The 24,466-nt window shown below is 46.3% G+C and overlaps 1 protein-coding gene and 1 long non-coding RNA gene across 2 annotated transcripts; one reads left to right on the forward strand and one right to left on the reverse strand.

The window, feature by feature from the left end:
* Positions 1–1,122: 1,122 nt before the first annotated feature.
* Positions 1,123–2,231, reverse strand: LOC123185769 (uncharacterized). Its single transcript, XR_006493494.1, has 2 exons — positions 1,904–2,231; positions 1,123–1,372 (listed from the first exon to the last, which is right to left on the reverse strand). It is a non-coding gene; the product is annotated as an uncharacterized lncRNA (long non-coding RNA).
* A 3,879-nt stretch (positions 2,232–6,110) lies between these two features.
* LOC123185770 (cycloartenol synthase-like) lies at positions 6,111–24,253 on the forward strand. Its single transcript, XM_044597593.1, has 4 exons — positions 6,111–6,805; positions 6,892–6,976; positions 7,926–8,092; positions 23,591–24,253. Exons 1-4 carry the CDS (start codon positions 6,656–6,658, stop codon positions 23,678–23,680), a joined length of 492 nt encoding a protein of 163 aa, XP_044453528.1. The 5' UTR covers positions 6,111–6,655; the 3' UTR covers positions 23,681–24,253.
* Positions 24,254–24,466: the final 213 nt, after the last annotated feature.

Raw genomic sequence — 24,466 nt, forward strand, 5'->3', positions numbered from 1 at the left:
GAAGGCGCCGAATAGGGTTTATCGGGCGTGACTATATCTTGCATTCAGTGATTCTAGCTTCCAACTCGTTGAAGGAGCTAGATGGGACGGCCCACGCATGCGGAAGGCCATAACCTTGTTTTTCTATTTATTTTTTGGTTTTATTTTTGTACCTTTGTTTATAATTCCAAATATTTCAAAAAAATACAAAAAACACTCTAAAAGACATTGATCAAGCATTTGGGAAAATGTTGAATAGGTATTTGAAAAATATTGAATAAGTATTTCAAAAATGTTGAACAAGTATTTAAAAAGTATTAATCAAGCATTTGGGAAATGATAACTGTGTATAGAAAAAATCTTGACCATGTTTAAAAAAAAGATGAATTTTTTTGATCATGTATGTAAAAATATTAATCAAGCATGTGAAAAAAATATTAAACAAGTATTTGAAAATGTTAATCAAGCATTTAGAAAATCCTAAATGTGTATAGAAAATATGTTACCCATGTACTAAAAAAATGATGAAATTTTTTGATCATGTACATAAAATGTTAATCAAGATTTGAAAAAACTGTTGAACAAGTGTTTGTAAATTTATAATCATGCGTTTGGAAAATGTTAAATGTCTATATATTCAAAAAAAATCTTTTATTGAAAATTGTTAACCAAGCTTTTAAAAAATGTTAAAATGTATAAAAAAATGTTGAACATGTATTCACAAAAGGTAAATCTGGTATTTGAAAAATGTTAATCAAGTATTTGAAAAAATGTGCATAGAAAAAAGGTCGATCATGTATTAAGAAATGTTAAATTTGTATTGGAAAAATGTTAAACATGTATTAGAAAAATATTGTTAAGACATACAAAAATGTAGAATAAAAACCAAAAGATAGAAAACCGGAAAAGAAATAAAATAAACCAAGGAAAAATAAAGTAAAAAATTAAAACCAAATAAACAAACGTAAAATTAATGAAAAAAGAATGGAAAAAATTGGAGAAGAAAAAAGAAAAGAAACGAAAGAAAATGAGAAAAAGAACCCAGAAAAACCGGAGAAAGCTGGAGAAGAAAAAAAAAGAATGACGAAAGTAAAACAGAGTCGAATCTGCGAATCGATCGACCGAACATGAGCAAACTTCTTGTGGCAGCGATTGAAAAGAATAATGGGCCGGCCCTTTTCAGCGAGCGGTCTCACTTATTTTCCATGCCATTCATCAATATGTGCTTGTTCACAATGGCCTGATGCCAGTATTTGTGATTAAGGCATTGTCTACATGGGCAGAGTATTTCTTCATCCTCGCTGAATTTTGCTTGAGTGAAGTTCATAAACTCTTTGACACCATCGATGTACTCCCGAGAGAATAGTGTGCCACAAATCCAAAGTCTATCCATCTGCATTGCAGAAAAAAGACCAACTTAATCAAAGGTAAATAATCATTGAGGAAACATGTTTACTAACATTTCCCAGGAAACATGCTGTGCAAAACATCAACTCCCTGCAAGATACATGACCTACAAAAACAACTTGCACACAGCAGAAAAAGCAAGTACACTTATACTGTTACATAATGTACAAAATCACAACACAAACGTATAGCAAAATTGACATGTTTATGAGTCTACTACCAAGTGCATCACTTGCATAACGTATAGAAAAATCACAACACAAACGTATAGCTAAATCGACATGTTTATGAGTCTACTACCAGGTGCATCACCTACAGGTTCAGAGGTCCAATACGAGGAACACACCGAACCACTGGAAATTGTTTTTTAATGGCACCACTTGAATCTGTAGTATCCAAAAAGACATTCAGCTCAACCAATTCAACTACAATGGAATAACAATACTAAGGATGAGAAATCTGTATGCTCAAGCATTCAAAAACAGAACAGGTTCAGTTCTTTTTGCCTGAGACGTACCTAGCTGCCGGCCGGCGTTGAGTCGGGGAACAACGGGGAGTGACTGCTGAAGAAATTGCGGGCGGTGGCTGGCTCGTACGCACAGCAATGGTGGGCGGCCGTCGGCTCGTCGCCGCGGCAATGGGGGCCGGCGGCCGGCTCGTCGACAGTTGGGCACGGAAACCCCAGGCAGCGACGACTCCGACAGGATCTAGAAGTTGGCGCCACAATTACCAAGTCGCCGGATCTAAGCACCCTCGCCCGGGAAATCGACGGCCGCGGCGACCAGCGAGGGGATCGATTGAGCGGGTGTTTTTTTTTGTTTCGGCCGCGGCGACCAGCGAGGGGATCGATTGAGCGAGGGGATCGATTGAGGGGAAGTCGTGCTGTATTAATCCAACTGACACGTGGGTCAAACAAGGCGAGGCACGCCACATCAGCGCAAGTGGTGTCCAATCCTTGACGATTTGTGTGACAGTTCCTGCACGGCCGTCATCGAGTTGTAGCCCTTCGTAGGCCTATCCGCGGCTCACTGACAGAATCCCAGATTGTCATCAGAAATCCGTCATAGATAAGCAGATTTCTTGTAGTGTTTCCATCTTATAATTTTTTTGAGTCAACTTTCCATGAAAAAACAATTTAAGGGTTGGATGACTCACAAGCAATATACAGCAAGTATGATACCTTCAGAGTCTTCAGAGCAAAATCTGAGATATGAAAATTAGTGAGGGCTTCCTGAGTTGGACATAAAAAAAGGTACCTCATAAGAGATGTGTACCAAATAATGTACTGCTGACCTGTACCATAATTTCCATGTACTAGTTTCTTCATATCAAGTAGTAGCAGTCATGTGGAAACTTCTTTTCACTTGGCAAACATGGAAAGTGTTTATAATCATGAAAGGTCAGAAAAGTGAGGACATCGTTTGTTTATTTTCAAATCTTACTACTCCAGCCGTGGGGAAACTTAACCCTTATAATTGCAGATCATACATCAATTCGTTTCACATAATTTCCGTATCCCAATACAGTTGATTTGAAATGAATTAGTGAAAATTATGTGCAATTTGGAAGAACAAAATACAGTATGACTGATGGTCAAGGGAAGGAGAACCGGAGAAACCATACCTTTGATCCTTGAACTGCATCAAACTGTCAACTCATGTTCCTCTAAAGATTCAGCGTCGACGAGCCATCACTCCCAATACCTTGATATGCAAAGTAGCTTCAGAGGAACGAGGGGCGCTTAGGGCCTGTTCGGTAGCTCTCCAGCTGCCAGCTTCTTCAACTCCGTGGCTGGAGCCGAGCCAAACGGGGCAACTCCCACTACACCACAACACTGATGTAAGGACAGAATAACTGCCGGGAGAAGGCTCTTTAGAGGGCAGACAAACTGTCGGGACTTTGGTTCTCCGGCAGATAGAACCGCCACGAGAACGGCTGCCGAGGATTACTTCTCTCGGCAGATAAACTTCTCCCGGCAGTTTTTCTGCCCTAACACATGTTTTTGCCGGCAGTCTGTGTTCGCTCGGCAGGTTGTTTGGAGCACGTGAAACTGCAATTACCGGCAGTTAAGCCGCCTGTACAAGCATGTTCACCCGACAGATATTATGCCAGCTTGTTGATTCACTAGCAAAATGTTCTAGGCAAAACTATTATGTAATATCCATCCATATATATACGCACTCAGGACATAGTACACAATTTATACATGCACTTCAATCAAAGTAGCATACAGGCCTCATCGAAAACCTTAACCTTAACGACCATATATAAAGAGGTAGTACCATAAAAGGATTACATATATACGTTTGCCACACACCCAAAATAAAGTAGTGCCACTAGAGATGTACATATGTTTCTAGATGTGTGCCACACAACCTAAATAAGCTAATTCAACAACCACCAAAATGAGCAGAGCAAGTCTTTACGTCCAAGTGAAGGCTAGCATGCCTGTTCGCTATCTAATTCCCTCCCGGTCCCTTTCTGCGCTTGAGCTCGTTACCATTCCTTCAGCTAGCAGCCCAACAACTGCTGTCCGCTGGGCCACAAAACAATAAATGGACTTTGAGCTGGAGAAAACGCACAAGAGTTGGAAGCTGGCGTGACGAACGAAACGCAACTTCCAGTTATTTGTACGCAGGGTTGGGAGCTGGCTGCTGGCTGAGGATTTGAGGAGTTGGTGGCCGTGGGACGTTACCGAACAGGCCTTAATCTTCTATGGCGGACAACCACCCCAGGTAGAATAAAGGGGCGGGATGGGGATCCCTGCCTACGTACATGAGAGGGAGGAGAAGAAAAGATACGGCAGTCACATGGGCGATTTGAGAGGCGGCACATGATAGAAGACGGCGAACGGAGGAGAAGATGACGGGTACAGAATTCAGGTGCGCTTCAAGGTCCGTTCGCAAATTTACCATCATCCTCTCTCATATCTCCATCTCGTCCGTAGCTTTTAAATCTAATGGTCTAGAACCTTGTGGTGCACCTGATGTATGAGTTGACCCGTTTCACTAGATATGTTCTAGGCAGTGGCGACGCACCAACCTAAATCGTCAGGTCAATCGCCTCCAGGACGAGAGAAAAAAATGTTTGTTTCACATAAACAATTCATTCGTGCCTTTGATCGCAAAGCTAGCTCTAAAAAACCCAATAAATGGGTATGAAGAGGAAGGTGAGTTGTTAAATGCTACTCCCTCTGTTCCTTATTATAGTGCGCATAGGTTTTTGCTTTAGATTTCGAATTGTAGTGCGTATGGACTGTTTTAGACGAAACTATCCCTTGGCTAGTCATGGGAGTGCAGCAGCAGGCACCCATGTGCTTGACAGACCTAGCAAGTATAGGGGCAATTCTCGTCCGAAAAAAAAACGTCAGCACATGTGTTGGTATAAGAGCCACTCCACAAGACGCACTACAAATAGGAACAAAGGGAGTAGTATATACCAAATCTACCTTTTTATAGTGGTAGAGAACTAGAGATATACTAGTAACATTTAACTACCCACCTACTCCACAATTATCTCACCTACCCAGTCTTTTTTCTAGCTCACCAACCCCCTATTCACAATCTTAATGCACACGGACAGTATTGATAACCCAAATTCCAATTTCAAAACAAACCCTCCTGCTATAGAGTTGCAGTTCTCATATACTGTACTAACGAGACGCCCACGCCCACCTGCGCGACGCGAGCCGAATCTCGACACCGTCGCTGTATCGCCTGCGGATTCCGCAGTGGTGGTGGGATCCTTGTGAGGGAGGAGCAGGAGAACCGGAGGAGGAGATGTGGCGGCTGAGGATCGCGGAGGGCGGGGACGACCCGTGGCTGCGCACGACCAACGGCTACTTGGGCCGCCAGGTGTGGGAGTTCGACGCCGCCGTGGAGCCCGACCCCGAGGAGGTCGCCGCCATTGAGGCCGCGCGCCAGGGGTTCGTCGCGCGGAGGCACCAGCTCAAGCACAACGCCGACCTCGTCATGCGAAACCAGGTAATGGTTCCCGGCTGTCCTGGTTCGTCGCGGATGCCCTGATGCGTCTCCTTGCCTTGCCTGGCTGGCGCGAGCTGCGTGTTAGTCGATCAATCCATCGATCAGTGGCAATGTGGCATCATGCGTTCGACTGGAACAAGCGGTAGTAGCATCACTTTGGCAGATTCTAGAGGAGGTCAGGTCCCGTCTCCCGTGAACCAGCCCTTAACCACCATTGCTTTCAATTAGCGATGGGTGAACTGAACTTGTGATATTGTGGGATTATGGCTAGTTTATTTTAATGATCGGTACAGTCTGTGAGCCGGGATAGGCTCTCACTGGTTGCAGAGCTTCAGCCTTCATCTGTCATGTCAGATTAGCAGATGGCTGCAAAATTGTGGCATTATTCTTCTTCCGTTACTGTTGTGTGTTAAAACGTGCGCAGTGCTTCAATTCCATCTTTCAAACCATAGTTTACCATCAGTCCATCACACAGCACACGTTTGTCAAGCGTGCAATGCTTGATGACTTGATGTCAACGTGTTCTTCTTTTACTAATTTATCCTACTTCCATGTCAAATTCACTGAGACCCTGAAAAATGGTTACAAAGTTGAGCACTGAAGGGTTTTTGCATGATACGTACTGTTATTGACCAAACACATGGCATTGAAATCTTCTTTACCATGGCATATTATCTCCAACCACTTAAAATGTTTATTCTCTTGTATACTGGAGTTTGCTAAAGCAAATCCTCTTGAGCTGGACCTTCCTGCTGTCAAGCTGGAAGAGCAACACTGGCCGGGGGATTATGGTGGTCCAATGTTCCTTATGCCAGGCTTGGTACTTCCTTGAACATAACAGTAAAATGTCAAACTTGCTTGCTTTATTTGGATACACATTGCTCAACCGCATTCTGTGTCTAATCTTGTCATATGCTTTATAGGAAATTGTCTTGTCTCGTATTTGTGTGTAAGCACGAATATGGATTCTTTCTAAAATGGAAACTGTGACAGGAATATCATCTTTGGATTATGTGGAAACATATTTTCCACGTTTCTTGTCCTAAATGAAAGCTACTCATTGTCTTTTCCCCTTGAGATTATAACCTTGTATGTGACTGGAGCACTGAACACTGTCTTATCATCAGAACATCAGATTGAGATCCGCCGGTATCTCTATAATCATCAGGCAAGGTTTCAGTTCTAAATTTTGTCACCCATAATTTGGGTAAAAATTACACTATTTTTTACTGGAAGCATAGAACGGAGATGGAGGCTGGGGTTTGCACATTGAGGGACCAAGCACCATGTTTGGTTCAGCCTTGACCTATGTCAGTTTGAGATTGCTTGGAGAGGGAACAGATAGTGGATATGGAGCTATGGAGAAAGGTCGAAATTGGATTCTAGACCATGGAGGAGCAACGTTTGTAACATCATGGGGAAAATTTTGGCTCTCGGTAGGGAATTAACATTTCTTTGTTTGTTTCTTAGTCGATTCCTTCTTTGGTGGGATTGAATTAATCTAATTACCCAACTATTTAAGGTACTTGGTGTATTTGATTGGTCTGGTAACAACCCAGTGCCACCAGAAGCATGGTTGCTACCATATTGCCTGCCATTTCATCCAGGTTCTGGTTTCTTTCTTTAATCATCCATAACTTTACACAATGTTATACTTCCTCCGTCCCAAAATAAGTGTCTCAGATTTGTCTAGATATGGATGTATCTAGACTTAGTTTTTCTATATACATCCATATCTAAACATATTTACGACACTCATTTTGGGACAGAAGGAGAGTATGCTACCACTCAGATGACAAACATTGCCAAGTGTGTACTCTTTAACAAGTGTCCAGGGGATAAAATATTTGAGATACAAGTTTGCCCTGGCCGCTGACTTTAATGAAACAATGACATAGTTTATATGCTATGGGTTCATATAGAATTTGCATTAAATATTAAACAATAGATAGCAAACAAGCTCAGAGTAGTGGTTGTGATGCTTTAGACCTCCAGGCCCTGGGTTCGCCTCCCCATAAGAGCGAATTTCAGGTCTCCTTAAAAAGGTCATTTGCTGGCTCCCCTGGTTGGCATGAGTCGAACCGACCTGTGTGGTGGCCTGGTGGGAGGGCCCTCATGTACGGGGCTAGGCCTCAAACCACAGGGGGTGGACTCCCCATTTGGGTGTGGGTAGCTTTGATGAGCTTTCTAGGTCGGGCTCCGTTTGAACTTTTCTTATTGAGAATACCGTGGGGGAAGTCTTTCCCCTACTGGCCCAGTTTTTCTATTAAACAATAGATATTTCGACCCTCTGTCTTACAGGTGTGAGCATCGGCGCATGATTTTATCCTATGTTAACTTACCACATAAAGTTCGATTGTATCTTTAGTATCATGACTTGTTTGTATGTTCTAATTGCCATTAATCTCACACAATAAAATTCTTCATCCATATATCAATTTTACTTCATTTAATGGCCAACAATCAACTTTAATTACTGCATATTAATCTGCATTCTTTTCAAGGTTGCTATGTTGTTCCTTGCTGATAGCTATTACGCTTTACAACACCTTGCAGGGCGAATGTGGTGTCACTGTCGAATGGTGTATTTGCCAATGTGTTACATTTATGGAAAGAGATTTGTCGGACAAGTTACGCCACTTGTTTTGGAATTGAGAAAGGAACTTTACAAAGGCCCCTATAATGAGATTGATTGGGACAAGACTCGCAATCAATGTGCTAAGGTTCGTTAACTTTTATGCTTAATCTTACCTATTGGTATTAGTATATGGGATAAACTGTGGCACAAGTTGGTTGCATGATGTGCCACAGAGCACAGATTTTTTCCATTAGTTTTCAAGTTGATCTTGGCCAAGGTGGTCGTCGCTTCTAGTTCTTGAGAAGTCCCACTGCCAAAAATAGTATGCTGAGTTGTTGAAATAGCCTCATTTTAACCGTGTCAGTTAAAAACACAGTTTCAGAAGTATATCTAGGGATGGATTGTTTACTTATTTATTATCTGTGGTCAGTTATAGCTTTGACTCATACTAAGAAGATATAAACTGCCAAGAATCTTGGAGAGGTTTCCTAGCATGCTTTGACTCATACGCCAGAAAAGAGCTTGATGTCTACTACACAACCTTCTTCTTGTAGACGTTATTGGGCCTCCAAGTGCAGAAGTTTGTAGGACAGTAGCAAATTTCCCTCAAGTGGATGACCTAAGGTTTATCAATCCGTAGGAGGCGTAGGATGAAGATGGTCTCTCAAGCAACCCTGCAACCAAATAACAAAGAGTCTCTTGTGTCCCCAACACACCCAATACAATGGTAAATTGTATAGGTGCACTAGTTTGGCGAAGAGATGGTGATACAAGTGGTATATGGATAGTAGATAATAGTTTTTGTAATCTAAAAATATCAAAACACCAAGGTAACTAATGATAAAAATGAGCGTAAACGGTATTGCAATGCGTTGAAACAAGGCCTAGGGTTCATACTTTCACTAGTGCAAGTTCTCTCAACAATAATAGCATAATTGGATCACATAACTATCCCTCAACATGCAACAAAGAGTCACTCCAAAGTCACTAATAGCAGAGAACAAACAAAGAGATTATGGTAGGGTACGAAACCACCTCAAAGTTATTCTTTCCAATCAATCCGTTGGGTTATTCCTATAAGTGTCACAAATAGCCCTAGAGTTCGTATTAGAATAACACCTTAAGACACACATCAACCAAAACCCTAATGTCACCTAGATACTCCAATGTCACCTCAAGTATCCGTGGGTATGATTATACGATATGCGTCACACAATCTTAGATTCATCTATTCAACCAACACAAAGGACCTCAAAGAGTGCCCCAAAGTTCTACCGGAGAATCACGACGAAAACGTGTGCCAACCCCTATGCATAGGTTCATGGGCGGAACCCGCAAGTTGATCACCAAAACATACATCAAGTGAATCATGTGGTATCCCATTGTCACCATATGTGACGCCCCCGATTTGACCGTACACTAATCATGCACGCAAATGTGTACGACCAAGATCAGGAACTCACGAGAAGATATCACAACACAACTCTAGACACAAATTAAAATAATACAAGCTTTATATTACAAGCCAGGGGCCTCGAAGGCTCGAATACAGATGCACGAAGGCACAAGAGTCAGCGGAAGCAACAATATCTGAGTACAGACATAAGTTAAACAAGTTTGCCTTAAGAAGGCTAGCACAAACGGGGATACAGATCGAAAGAGGCGCAGGCCTCCTGCCTGGGATCCTCCTAAACTACTCCTGGTCGTCATCAGCGGGCAGCACGTAGTAGTAGGCACCTCCGGTGTAGTAGGAGTCGTCGTCGAAGGTGGCGTCTGGATCCTGGGCTCCAACATCTGGTTGCGACAACCAGGTAGCAGGGATAGAGGGAAAAGAAGGAGAAGCAACCGTGAGTACTCATCCAAAGTACTCGCAAGCAAGGAGCTACACTACATATGCATGGGTATATGTGTAAAGGCCATATCGGTGGACTGAACTGCAGAATGCCAGAATAAGAGGGGGGTAGCTAATCCTGTCAAAGACTACGCTTCTGGCAGCCTCCGTCTTGCAGCATGTAGAAGAGAGTAGACTGAAGTCCTCCAAGTAGCATCACATAGCATAACCCTAACCGATGATCCTCCCCTCGTCGCCCTGTGAGAGAGCGACCACCGGTTGTATCTGGCACTTGGAAGAGTGTGTTTTATTAAGTATCCGGTTCTAGTTGTCATAAGGTCAAGGTACAACTCTAAGTCGTCCTGTTACCGAAGATCACGGCTATTCGAATAGATTAACTTCCCTGCAGGGGTGCACCACATATCCCAACACGCTCGATCCCATTTGGCCGGACACACTTTCCTGGGTCATGCCCGGCCTCGGAAGATCAACACGTCGCAGCCCTACCTAGGCACAACAGAGAGGTCAGCACGCCGGTCTAAATCCTATGACGCAGGGGTCTGGGCCCATCGCCCATTGCACACCTGCACGTTGTGTACGCGGCCGGAAGTAGAACTAGCCCCCTTAATACAAGAGCAGGCTTACGGTCCAATCCAGCGCGCGCCACTCAGTCGCTGACGTCACGAAGGCTTCGGCTGATACCACGACGTCGAGGGCCCATAACTGTCCCCGCGTAGATGGTTAGTGCGTATAGGCCAGTAGCCAGACTCAGATCAAATACCAAGATTTCGTTAAACGTGTTAAGTATCCGCGAACACCGACCAGGGCCAGGCCCACCTCTCTCCTAGGTGGTCTCAACCTGCCCTATCGCTCCGCCACAAAGTAATAGTCGGGGGCCGTCGGGAACACAGGCCCACCACTACCTGGGTGGAACCACCTGCCCCTTCAGCCCCCATCTCCGAACAGTATCACAGGTAATGTAACTGTGTAAAGTATATTGTATATGCCCGTGATCACCTCCCGAAGTGATCACGGCCCAGTAGTATAGCATGGCAGACGGACAAGAGTGTAGGGCCACTGATGGAACACTAGCATCCTATACTAAGCAGTAGGATAGCAGGTAATGGTAACAACAGTAGTAGCAAGGACAGGCTATGCATCAGGATAGGAATACCGGAAAGCAGTAACATGCTACACTACTCTAATGCAAGCAGTATAGAGAAGAGTAGACGATATCGGGTGATCAAAGGGGGGGCTTGCCTGGTTGCTCTGGCAAGAGAGAGTGGTCGTCAACACCGTAGTCGAACTGGGTAGCAGCGGCGTCGGTCTCGGTGTCTAGCGAGAGAAGAGGGGGAAGAAACAATAAATATAATGCAAACAAATGCAAGACGATGCATGACATGACAAAGCGTGATGCTAGGTGTACCATAACGCGGTAAGAGGTGATACCGGGGAAGGGGGAAAACATCCGGGAAAGTTTCCCCGGTGTTTCGCGTTTTCGGGCAGAGAAGCCGGAGGGGGAAAGTTGCGAGTTCGATAGGTTAGGGATGCGTGGCGGACGAACGGGCTGCGTACCGGATTCGTCTCGTCGTTCTGAGCAACTTTCATGTTGAAAATAATTTAATCCGAGTTACGGATTAAAATATATGATTTTTAAAGATTTTATTAATTTCTGGAATTTAATTAATTATTTAATTTAATTCGAAATTGGATTTATGACATCAGCATGATGTCATGCTGACGTCAGCAGTCAACAGGGGTTGACTGGGTCAAACTGACGCGTGGGTCCAGTGGGACCCACCTGTCATACTCTGTTAGGTTAATTAGGGTTTAGTTAATTGGTTACTGTTTAATTAAATTAACTTATTAATTAGATTAATTAAACAGGATTAAATATCCTAATTAATTCACTAATTAATTAATTAATTATTAAATATTAATTTAATTAATTTATTAATTCATTTTTATTTTATTTATTATTTTAAAAAACGTTCTAGAGGCGGGGCCCTCCTGTCATTGGGCTAGGGGGTTTAGCGGGCGCCGGGTGCAGCGGGCAAACGGGCGCGGGCGCCTGGAGCGGGCGCAGCCCGGCTGGGCACCCGCCCAGGTCGACAGGGGAGGGAAGGGCGCCGGGGCGCCGGCAGCTGCGGCGAGCAGGCGCAGTGGAGGCGGCGACGAAGCGACCAGGGCCGCGGCAGTAGCGGGCGCGAACGGGGCTGGTGGCCTAGTGCGCGGCGGAGGCAGAGCCGACGAGGCCATGGCCCGTGCGTGGCCAGCGGCCACGATCGGGGCTCTAGTGCGGCGGAGGTGATGCGGGCGAGGGAGCAGCAGGGGCCGAGGGCGCGTGTCAGGCAAAGGCGAGGCGTAGGCAGCGGCAGCGCTCAGGCGCCAGCGGGAGGCAGGCGGGCGCGGGAGGCAACAGCAAGGGCGGACGCGCGGAGAGGACGGCGGGCGCGCGAGCTCGCGCGCAGCCATGGGCGCGGGCTGTGCGGGAGCAGCAACACGGGGCGGGGGGGGGGGTCGCGGGCAGGAGCGAAGTAGCAGGAGGGGAAGGGAAGGGGCTCACATAGCCCTGTAGATGTGCATTCGCGTGCTCGGGGAGGACCTGAGGTAGACGAACGGCGATGATGAGGTCGGGGTCACCCGGCGAGGCAACGCCGGCGACGACGTCGGAACCGCGGAGTCGAGTGGCGCGGTGGCTTCGAGGGAGAGGGCCCGAGGCCGCAAGGAGGACGTCGAGGATGGGCTGCGAGGTCCAGCGACGGGAAGGGCGACGGTGGCCGGGGAGTGAGGGCACTCTGGGCGGCGGCAGTTGGCGAAGGGGGCGCGGAGGAGTGCGGGAGGGGCGGCGCCGGCGTCGGGCCCGATCCCGATTGGATCGGGGAAGAGGGAGTGGGGGCGCGAGTGGGGGGAGTGGGTAGTGGGGTGGGTAGCGGTTTAGGGTTTCGGGGGATAGGGCCATATAGGCCAGGGAGGAGCGGGGTGGGCCGGCCTTGTTGGGCCTGAGGCCAGCTGGGTCGTGGCCCAGTTGGCCAGGGGAGGTTCTGTTTTTATTTCAGTTTTGTTTCTGTCTTTTTTTTATACTTTCCTTTTTCTTTATTTTCTTTTCTGTTTTCTTTTAGTTTCCTATTATTTTTGTTTTAGCAAAATACCAAAATGGCACCTAATTTGTTGTTACCAAATATGCCACGGCCACATTAACTTGCTACCCAAACAAAATAGTTTAGTATTTTATTAATTATAAAAAGCATTTATATAATTATTAATGTTGCTATTTTATTCCTTTTAGAGTGTTTAAACATTTTATAAAGGTGTGGTTTGACCACCATAATTACCTATGCATTATTTGGCACAACCCGATCATTTTAGTTTTAATATTTCAAATCTTTTTATAGTTTGACTTGATTTTAAATTTGAATTTGAATGGGGTTTGAATCAACGCGAGTTTATCAACAGTGATCGTGGGACGTGGCATCATTAGTATAGAGTTACTGTAGCTTAATTATCCGGGCGTCACAATTCTCCTCCACTACAAGAAATCTCGTCCCGAGATTTAGGAGCGGGAGTAAGGGGGAAGGGATCTGGTTACGAAATGCTAACGGATCTTCTCAGTCTTGGTTGCTCTTCTCGAAGAGGTTGATCCATAGTGTTGATGTCTTCATTTCTCTGCATCAATGCATCATGATGAAGTTGCCGTCCTTCCTTCCGGATCTTCACCGGACTTACGAAAAGATAAGAGGGGGAAAACTCTATAAGGACGGATTCTAACATAATTGATCATCGGACGATTAACTCAAGGGGAGAAGCATAAGTATCTCTTGATTTGAAACTTAAGAAGTTATCGAGAGCAAAGTAAGAAGGTACCATGAGAAGTTTCAAACGGATGGCAATCGTTCGATGTCTGAAACAACATGCGAAAGGGGTCCAGAGCAACAAGATTGAGTATTGCGTCTGTTACCAGAATAGATCACTTGGGACGGTGGCCCGTGAATTACATATGAGGCCACGCGCGAGGAATAACTTTGGGGAACAGGGGTGTACAGGAGAGTCAGGTTTCGATCCTGTGGAACTGTGGGTTATGGGCCCACCATGTGGTTTGAAAGTAGGAAGGGGGCCGACATCTTGCACGGTCACGATAGTAAGGCGTGTCAGAGGGTAGCCTGTCAGTTATGTCGGCAACAACATCGATACCAAGGGCGAGGGACGAAGAGAACCATTTTCCTGCTCATTGAACGAGGCGGGCCAATAGGCAAGGTTCTCGTCCATCGGTGGCTACCGAAATGTCATCAACAATAGTAACAGGGTCTTGCTGACAGAATTGTACACCGAGGTATATACATAAGCAGGAGAATATTACTGCTTAGATCATATAGATCACAAGAAAGGTTAAACCAAATAATGGAAAGGAAATTGTGTTTAACACATATATCAGGGGTATATCCTTCCCAAGGACAAGCAGAGCATGATATCCTTGGCAGGATATAATGTAGAAAACTCTTTAGGAAAGGGGAGAGAAATTTCATGACATTTCCCATGCAACGGTGTTTGGATAATTGAGTAATAAACCTTTAGCATTGGGCTTCAAATGTTCTTGTTAAAAATCGGAGTACCACAGTCATGCTTTGAGATAGCATTGACATGGTCTTCAAGCAAAGGTCGGACTTTGGATACTCAAAAGATTCATTAGGAACAACTTATAGAGTAAGTCTTACAATTTCCTCATGGAAGAATGGTTAACCTTGCTAAAAAGTAATCTATAACAATAGGTCCTTCGGCCAGGTGTGCTTGCATGACATCACCTTACCGGGTCACATAAAGACCAATGTTAAAACTCTTTGAAACCGAGATTCGGATCTAATAGGTGTTAGGATACCTCAGACTCAGGATGTCTGACAAGGGAAATGTGTAACACAAATTGACGGGAAGACATTGTAAGATTCTCGGGAAATGAACAATGGAAGCAAGTTCCAAAACAAAAATCCATCATTAACCAAGGAGAGGAAGAGGATGTGGCCGATGGACTCAACGACAATTTTTCGAGATTTCCAAAAGATGGGTTTCCACAATTATGTGAACAAGGAGATAACATTTGTCAGATCAAATGATATAATGATGTATGACCGAGGAAACATACACAATTAAACATTGGTTGAAAGGTGCACCCAAAATATGGGCTTAGGTAGCACGATCAAAGTTTAGAATGGTGATTCTATAACCAATAGTCTAAGAATGAATGGATGACCACAACATCAAAGCAATAGGGTCGCTAGAAGTACAGAATCCAAGCAGCACCGTTCACTTGTTGGTACCCCGGTTAGAACATACACGGGAACCAAGAAAGGATGGTGATGGTGAGAAGTATCACTATTTCAAGAATTTCCTAAGAGGTGGTGAAACTCTCACAACCTTCTTGATATAGAAGACAATAATGCTACCAGGTAGAACATAACCTAAGCTGGTTAGCAAGGAGCTCCATAACATGAGCAAGTTTGTGATGAAAGGAAGGTAAGGATGTTGTCGATGGTAACTCAAATTACCAAGGAACGAGGATGGCACTTATCATCAAGAATTCCATTGATATCTTGGAGGGAGTCAAAATGTTGACGATGATCACGACAATCTGTTGTCGAGAGGATCCACGAAGAAGCAATTGTCCAGCGACTGCATCAAGCAAAAGGACTGATGCAGCGAAAGATTATTGGAGCCACAGATACTACACAAACTCGGGGTCAAGTTTGTTGTTCGAGGTGAAACGATAAGACGAGGAAATTGACGAAAGCTTAGTTCATCGCCGAAAGTTGTGCTCTGGGAGTAAGGACCAGGTAGCATAGTTAAAATTTAGCACAATAAGGATATAGCCAATCAGGCTAGGAATGACTTGAAGGATTATTAAACTCATAAGCAACGAAAATTACTTAGAGTATTGAATCAGAGTGCGGAATCGATACACTTATCGGTGTTCTCGAGTGACTAATAACTCAAAACTCGAGGGGGATTAGAATCGGCGAGAATAATAGTTGATGAAGAACTCATAAGAAGTTATGTAGTTCCGTGATATTCTTGAGGTACCAGAGGGTATACTCGAAGGTAGAGCAAAATAGAGATTGGACAGGTGTATTGTCCTGCAGAAGACAAGTACTTCAACTTGTCCGAGAATGGGATCAAAGAAGAGCAATATGGCCGGAACCACGATCGCAAAGGACCAAACATAGATACAGGACGAACCTATAACAAGGGGATTATTATCATTACAAGAAGCTTCGATGATAAGTTTCACATCGGGTCCATGGGCATGAACGCAAGGTTCAAGGTCGACTCCCACTTCTCCAATGCATACCCTTTCATTCACTTCTCATTTTCGACGAAGTCGTAGTGTTGAAATTTTATCTGGTAAATCACCAGAAGAATATGACTCGTGAAAACTCTCGGGTTTGCACAGATTAGGGAAGGCATTGGTCCAACCCATCGGGTATCTTAGGAACATATACTACAAAGTTCAGAAGTAAATAACTCAAGCTCGAAAGCAGAGCAAGGTTGAGAAAGTAGAGGATACAATTTACCAAAGGCAATATGTATCCGAGGGAAGGCTCACAAAATTATTGAATATGAAGGACGTTGTCGGATAAAATCCATTAAAGGATCTGCCGGTCCATAACAGAGCTGATGTGAGTATTGGTACTCAACCAGAGGAAGAAACAATGCAAGGAGATCAGACCATAGAAACAACTGACTAATTCAAAGCTCAAATGCAAAAGAATTATGATTTCCGATCAAGGGATCAGAAGCAAACATTCTGATTAAGGATGGATAAGTTGCGTATGCTTAGGGGTACAATCGATGGCAACTTGATTGGTCGAGATCCAGCTCATGTTTAAAACGACGTCTGAGCCAGAAGGATGACTTCTAGGATCTGATTGAGGATTGCTAGCATTCGCAACATATTGAATCAACAGACTCAAAATGATAATGACAAAGGCTGCCAATAAGATTACTATACTTATGGAATTAACCATAATGCAAGCAAGCAAGAATTTCAAGAGCAATAAGCAGCTAAGGATTTTCGGAAGATCGAATGGTATTTCGAAGACTTTTGTGAAGTACATGAATCAACTGGGGATGAGCGGATACTCGGTGAGTGCGAGGAACTATCCATAGGGGCATTCAGGTGGCAAAGAACTGCAAGGCAGTAGACACAAAGGATTCTCGGAATATCCGAAGTATTTCAGGGTATCTTGTAATAACAAGACCAAGTTGGAAATGAAGTTATGGACGACAAGTGTATGTAGCTTCCCATAGGGATTTATCGGTGGTATGGAATTGCAACGGCGAAGAGCACAAGGGTCTCGAGGAAACATCGGAGAGTATCTTCAAAATTTTCACGTGCAGCAGACGATCATCGGTAATAAGGTGCTCTCCGGGTGAAGGTGATCACGAGATCCTAATGTTAGTTGTAGCAAAATTCATCTAACCCGAAAAGAAGAGAGAACAGAGTCCCAGAGTAAAGGTCGAAGAGTAAAAGATCCTAATACCACCCAGATGGCGACGTGGGCCCGTAAGGCACACAGTCATGTTAGTAAAAAGTTTTGTAATGTCTAGACTCAACTTCGGCCAAGGAGTGTGGAAGGGGGATTCCTACAGGCAGTCGGCTCTGATACCAACTTGTGACGCCCCCGATTTGACCGTACACTAATCATGCACGCAAATGTGTACGACCAAGATCAGGAACTCACGGGAAGATATCACAACACAACTCTAGACACAAATTAAAATAATACAAGCTTTATATTACAAGCCAGGGGCCTCGAAGGCTCGAATACAAATGCTCGAAGGCACAAGAGTCAGCGGAAGCAACAATATCTGAGTACAGACATAAGTTAGACAAGTTTGCCTTAAGAAGGCTAGCACAAACGGGGATACAGATCGAAAGAGGCGCAGGCCTCCTGCCTGGGATCCTCCTAAACTACTCCTGGTCGTCGTCAGCGGGCAGCACGTAGTAGTAGGCACCTCCGGTGTAGTAGGAGTCATCATCGAAGGTGGCGTCTGGATCCTGGGCTCCAACATCTGGTTGCGACAACCAGGTAGCAGGGATAGAGGGAAAAGAAGGAGAAGCAACTGTGAGTACTCATCCAAAGTAGTCGCAAGCAAGGAGCTACACTACATATGCATGGGTATATGTGTAAAGGCCATATCGGTGGACTGAACTGCAAAATGCCAGAATAAGAGGGGGTAGCTAATCCTGTCGAAGACTACGCTTCTGGCAGCCTCCGTCTTGCAACATGTAGAAGAGAGTAGACTGAAGTCCTCCAAGTAGCATCACATAGCATAACCCTAACCGATGATCCTCCCCTCGTCGCCCTGTGAGAGAGCGACCACCGGTTGTATCTGGCACTTGGAAGGGTGTGTTTTATTAAGTATCCGGTTCTAGTTGTCATAAGGTCAAGGTACAACTCCAAGTCGTCCTGTTACCGAAGATCACGGCTATTCGAATAGATTAACTTCCATGCGGGGGTGCACCACATATCCCAACATGCTCGATCCCATTTGGCCGGACACACTTTTCTGGGTCATGCCCGGCCTCGGAAGATCAACACGCCGCAGCCCTACCTAGGCATAACAGAGAGGTCAGCACACTGGTCTAAATCCTATGGCGCAGGGGTCTGGGCCCATCGCCCATTGCACACCTGCATGTTGCGTACGCGGCCAGAAGCAGAAGTAGCCCCCTTAATACAAGAGCAGGCTTACGGTCCAATCCGGCTCGCGCCACTCAGTCGCTGACGTCACGAAGGCTTCGGCTGATACCACGACGTCGAGTGCCCATAACTGTCCCCGCGTAGATGGTTAGTGCGTATAGGCCAGTAGCCAGACTCAGATCAAATACCAAGATCTCGTTAAATGTGTTAAGTATCCGCGAACACCGACCAGGGCCAGGCCCACCTCTCTCCTAGGTGGTCTCAACCTGCCCTGTCGCTCCGCCACAAAGTAACAGTCGGGGGCCGTCGGGAACCCAGGCCCACCACTACCTGGGTGGAACCACCTGCCCCTTCAGCCCCCATCTCCGAACAGTATCACAGGTAATGTAACTGTGTAAAGTATATTGTATATGCCCGTGATCACCTCCCGTAGTGATCATGGCCCAGTAGTATAGCATGGCAGACGGACAAGAGTGTAGGGCCACTGATGGAACACTAGCATCCTATACTAAGCAGTAGGATAGCAGGTAATGGTAACAACAGTAGTAGCAAGGACAGGCTATGCATCAGGATAGGAATAACGGAAAGCAGTAACATGCTACACTACTCTAATGCAAGCAGTATAGAGAAGAGTAGGCGATATCTGGTGATCAAAGGGGGGGGGGCTTGCCTGATTGCTCTGGCAAGAGAGAGTGGTCCTCAACACCATAGTCGAACTAGGTAGCAGCGGCGTCGGTCTCGGCGTCTAGCGAGAGAAGAGGGGGAAGAAACAATAAATATAATGCAAACAAATGCAAGACGATGCATGACATAACAAAGCGTGATGCTAGGTGTACCATAACGCGGTAAGAGGTGATACCGGGGAAGGGGGAGAACATCCGGGAAAGTATCCCCGGTGTTTCGCATTTTCGGGCAGAGAAGCCAGAGGAGGAAAGTTGCGAGTTCGATAGGTTAGGGATGCGTGGCGGATGAACGGGCTGCGTATCCGGGTTTGCCTCGTCGTTGTGAGCAACTTTCATGTTGAAAATAATTTAATCCGAGTTACGGATTAAAAGATATGATTTTCTAAAGATTTTATTAATTTCTGGAATTTAATTAATTATTTAATTTAATTCGAAATTGGATTTATGACATCAGCATGATGTCATGCTGATGTCAGCAATCAACAGGGGTTGACTGGGTCAAACTGACGCGTGGGTCCAGTGGGACCCACCTGTCATACTCTATTAGGTTAATTAGGGTTTAGTTAATTGGTTACTGTTTAATTAAATTAACTTATTAATTAGATTAATTAAACATGATTAAATATCCTAATTAATTCACTAATCAATTAATTAATTATTAATTTAATTCATTTTATTAATTCATTTTTATTTTAATTATTATTTAAAAAAACGTTCTGGAGGTGGGGCCCTCATGTCATTGGGCTAGGGGGTTTAGCGGGTGCCGGGTGCAGCGGGCAAACGGGCGCGGGCGCCTGGAGCAGCGCAGCCCGGCTAGGCACCCGCCCAGGTCGACAGGGGAGGGAAGGGCGCCGGGGTGCCGGCAGCTGCGGCGAGCAGGCGCAGTGGAGGCGTCGACGAAGCGACCAGGGCCGCAGCAGTAGCGGGCGCGAACGGGGCTGGTGGCCTAGTGCGCGGCGGAGGCAGAGCCGATGAGGCCATGGCCCGTGCATGGCCAGCGGCCATGGTCGGGGCTCCAGTGCGGCGAAGTTGATTCGGGCGAGGGAGCAGCAGGGGCCGAGGGCGCGTGTCAGGCGAAGGCGAGGCGTAGGCAGCGGCAGCGGTCAGGCGCCGGCGGGAGGCAGGCGGGCGCGGGCGGCAACAGCAAGGGCGGGCGCGCGCGGAGGACGGCGGGCGCGCGAGCTCGCGCGCAGCCATGGGCGCGGGCCTCGCGGGAGTAGCAACACAAGGGGGGGGGTCGCGGGTGGCAACAGGAAGGGCGGGCGCGCGTGGAGGACGGCGGGCGCGCGTGGAGGACGGCGGGCGCGCGAGCTCGCGCGCAGCCATGGGCGCGGGCCTCGCGGGAGCAGCAACACGAGGGGGGGTCGCGGGCAGGAGCGAAGTAGCAGGAGGGGAAGGGAAGGGGGCTCACATAGCCCTGTAGATGTGCATTCACGTGCTCGGGGAGGACCTGAGGTAGACGAACGGCGATGATGAGGTCGGGGTCGCCCGGCGAGGCAACGCCAGCGACGATGTCGGAACCGCGGCGTCGAGTGGCGCGGTGGCTTCGAGGGAGAGGGGCCGAGGCCGCGAGGAGGACGTCGAGGATGGGGCTGCGAGGTCCAGCGACGGGAAGGGCGACGGTGGCCGGGGAGTGAGGGCACTCTGGGCGGCGGCAGTTGGCGAAGGGGGCACGGAGGAGTGCGGGAGGGGCGGCGCCAGCGTCGGGCCCGATCCCGATTGGATCGGGGAAGAGGGAGTGGGGGCGCGAGTGGGGGGGAGTGGGTAGTGGGGTGGGTAGCGGTTTAGGGTTTCGGGGGATAGGGCCATATAGGCCAGGGAGGAGCGGGGTGGGCCGGCCTTGTTGGGCCTGAGGCCAGCTGGGTCGTGGCCTAGTTGGCCAGGGGAGGTTCTGTTTTTATTTCAGTTTTGTTTCTGTCTTTTTTTTATACTTTCCTTTTTCTTTATTTTCTTTTCTGTTTTCTTTTAGTTTCCTATTATTTTTGTTTTAGCAAAATACCAAAATGGCACCTAATTTGTTGTTACCAAATATGCCACGGCCACATTAACTTGCTACCCAAACAAAATAGTTTAGTATTTTATTAATTATAAAAAGCATTTATATAATTATTAATGTTGCTATTTTATTCCTTTTAGAGTGTTTAAACATTTTATAAAGGTGTGGTTTGACCACCATAATTACCTATGCATTATTTGGCACAACCCGATCATTTTAGTTTTAATATTTCAAATCATTTTATAGTTTGACTTGATTTTAAATTTGAATTTGAACGGGGTTTGAATCAATGCGAGTTTATCAACAGTGATCGTGGGACATGGCATTATTAGTATAGAGTTATTGTAGCTTAATTATCCGGGCGTCACACCATAGATACGCACGACAAGACATACATCAAGTGTTCTCAAATCTTTAAAGACTCAATCCGACAAGACTACTTCATAGGGGAAACTCAATTCATTACAAGAGAGAAGAGGGGGAGGAGGAACATAAGATCCAACTATAATAGCAAAGCTCGCGATACATCAAGATCGCGCCAAATCAAGAACACGAGAGAGAGAGAGAGAGAGAGAGAGAGAGAGAGAGAGAGAGAGAGAGAGATCAAACACATAGCTACTGGTACATACCCTCAACCCCGAGGGAGAACTACTCCCTCCTCGTCATGGAGAGCACCGGGATGATGAAGATGGCCACCGAAGAAGGATTGCCCCCTCCGGCAGGGTGCCGGAATGGGTCTAGATTGGTTTTTGGTGGCTACGGAGGCTTCTGGCGGCGGAACTCCTGATCTGTTGTGTTCTTGAATGTTTTTAGGGTATATGGAGATATATAGGCGGAAGAAATATGTCAGGTGGGCCACGAGGGCCCCACGAGGGTGGAGGGCGCGCCCGGGGGGGGGGTGGGTGTGCCCCCTGCCTCGTGGCCTCCTCGTAGATCCCCTGATGTGCACTCCAAGTCTTCTGGGCTTCTTGTGATCCAAAAATAAGTTCCGTGAAGTTTCAGGTCAATTGGACTCCATTTGGTTTTCCTTTTCTGCGATATTCTAAAACAAGATAAAAACAGAAACTGGCACTTGGCTCTGGGTTAATAGGTTAGTCCCAAAAATGATATAAAAGTGTATAATAAAGCCCATAAACATCCAAAACAGTAGATAATATAGCATGGATCAATAAAAAATTATAGATACGTTGGAGACCTATCAGCCTTTAAGAGGCCGAAAGCTTAGTACAGACATCAACGGGCCGAATTATGCGACATGCCTTTAACAGGCCCAAAGTCACGTTGGGCTTAACTGTTGCCACCTTTATCACGGGCCGTTAGTGGGCCCGATGTCCAGTCGGACCATATATGGCCCATGGGCAGCACGGGCCATTCCTAGGCCGAAAGTCACACCGGGCTAAAATGGGCCCATGTCTACATCGGGCCTCTAACAGGCCGAAAGTCACTGGGCTGTAATTGGGCCCAAATATTCAGCGAACAATTAACGGGTCAGATCTGTCTTTGGGCCATAAATGGGCCCAAATATTCGGCGAACAATTAATGGGCCAGATCTGGCTTCGGGCCGTAAATGGGCCTTTATTAAGCAGCCGTTATTGGGCTGGCCCACTAGTACCCGAGTAAGTACTACAGGCCTTTGACTGGGCTGGCCTTTTTAACCTATATGGGCCTTTGCTGGGCCGTGCCACGTGTCGACGTATCATAGGCGCTTTGGGTCCAATGAGTGGATGACATCTGTCCCAACGGTGAGACGACACGTGTTTGCTCCAGCCAATGATGATTTTACACGTGGAAAATCCCCATTGGTCGGGGCTGTTAACGGGTTATCGGATCCAAAACCGGACCCGATAGCTTAACGGCGTTCTGTTACGGTGGATGTCACGTGTCGGTCACCCTTGACGAAAGCACTTCTGTGACGTGCGATATATCATCATGGAAGTGGACACTTCCGTGATGATAATTTTGGTAATGTCATGGAACAGTTCTACGACAACACATGTATGACTATCTTGATTCTTTCATAAATTTGTCATGGGTGTACATGCATGACAGAAAACGTGACCTACTGTGACAAACACGTATCATCACGGAAGTGTATTTTTTTGTAGTGCACGTAGCTCACCCCGTGCCCTCATTTTGTCTCGGGCGTCGCCGTAGCGACCTCTCCCACGACGTCCGACGACCACCGCCACGAGAGTTAAAGCCTCCCTTGCCATGGCCTTCCCCGATGACCGTGGCATACACCGGCGTGTTCTACGTGTCCCCCTGAGCACGCACGTATGCCGGGCTCCGGAAATGGTGGCCGGAGTCACCGCAATCGTCGTCGCCGTCACCCCATGATACGTCCAAAATGCATCACTATTTTGTATCATAATTTACCTCTATTCATTGATATATTTCATGATTATGATGCTGTTGTTATGATGTTTTGGCTTGTTTTACACAGTTTACAACTTTCTGGTGCCGAAACAGCAGACGCAGGAATCAGCGGGTAAAAGTGCACATAGAGTGGGCATATCAGCACATCTCCAAATGACCTGAAACTTTCGGGGAAGGATTCTCTGAAGAAATAATGAAGGCACCCAAAAGTGGAGCCAGAGGGGGCCCACCAGGCTCCCAGGCGGCCTCTGGGCGCGGCCACCTCCTAGGTCACGTCGGGTGGCCGCCTGGGAGGGGGGTCCCACCTTCGGGGCTCTCCTTTGGCCTGTATGTTCCCCGTGACCTAAAACCCCCAGAACAGAAGTTGGATCGGGAGTTCCGCCGCCGCTCCGAGGCGGAAACCACCAAAGAAGAAAAGACCTTTCCGGCAGGCATATTCCGCGGAGGAGAACTCCTCCCGGAGGGGGGGATCGTCATCACCATCATCATCATCATCACAGCATCATCGAGATCATCATCACCATCACCCTCATCATCAGCACCATCTCCATCACCATCCCATCTCATCTCACCATTGCAATCTGAGTAGTAACTTGCACTATTCATCCCCTCTACTTTACCGGTGTTGATTACTCCTTTGTGGTGAATGCTATTAGGTTTTGTTGGAGGATTTGTGTTATGACCAGATTGTTCGTCATCTATTTAGCACCTCTGATCATGATCTCTTTTATGTCTTTTGAGTAGTTACTTTAGTTCTTGAGGACATGGGAGAAGTCTTGTTGCTAGTAGTCATATGATGTTGAAGTAATATTTGTTGGTTTGTTATTTAAGTTGTGGTGTTCTTCTTCTAGTGGTGCTATGTGAACGTCGACTACATAGCACTTCGCCTTTTAAGGACCTAGGGGAAGGCATTGTGTATAAAGGATGCTTACGGTGGGGTGCC

The sequence above is a fragment of the Triticum aestivum genome, chromosome 2A, assembly GCF_018294505.1.
Source record: "Triticum aestivum cultivar Chinese Spring chromosome 2A, IWGSC CS RefSeq v2.1, whole genome shotgun sequence".
NCBI classification, from domain to species: Eukaryota; Viridiplantae; Streptophyta; class Magnoliopsida; order Poales; family Poaceae; genus Triticum; species Triticum aestivum.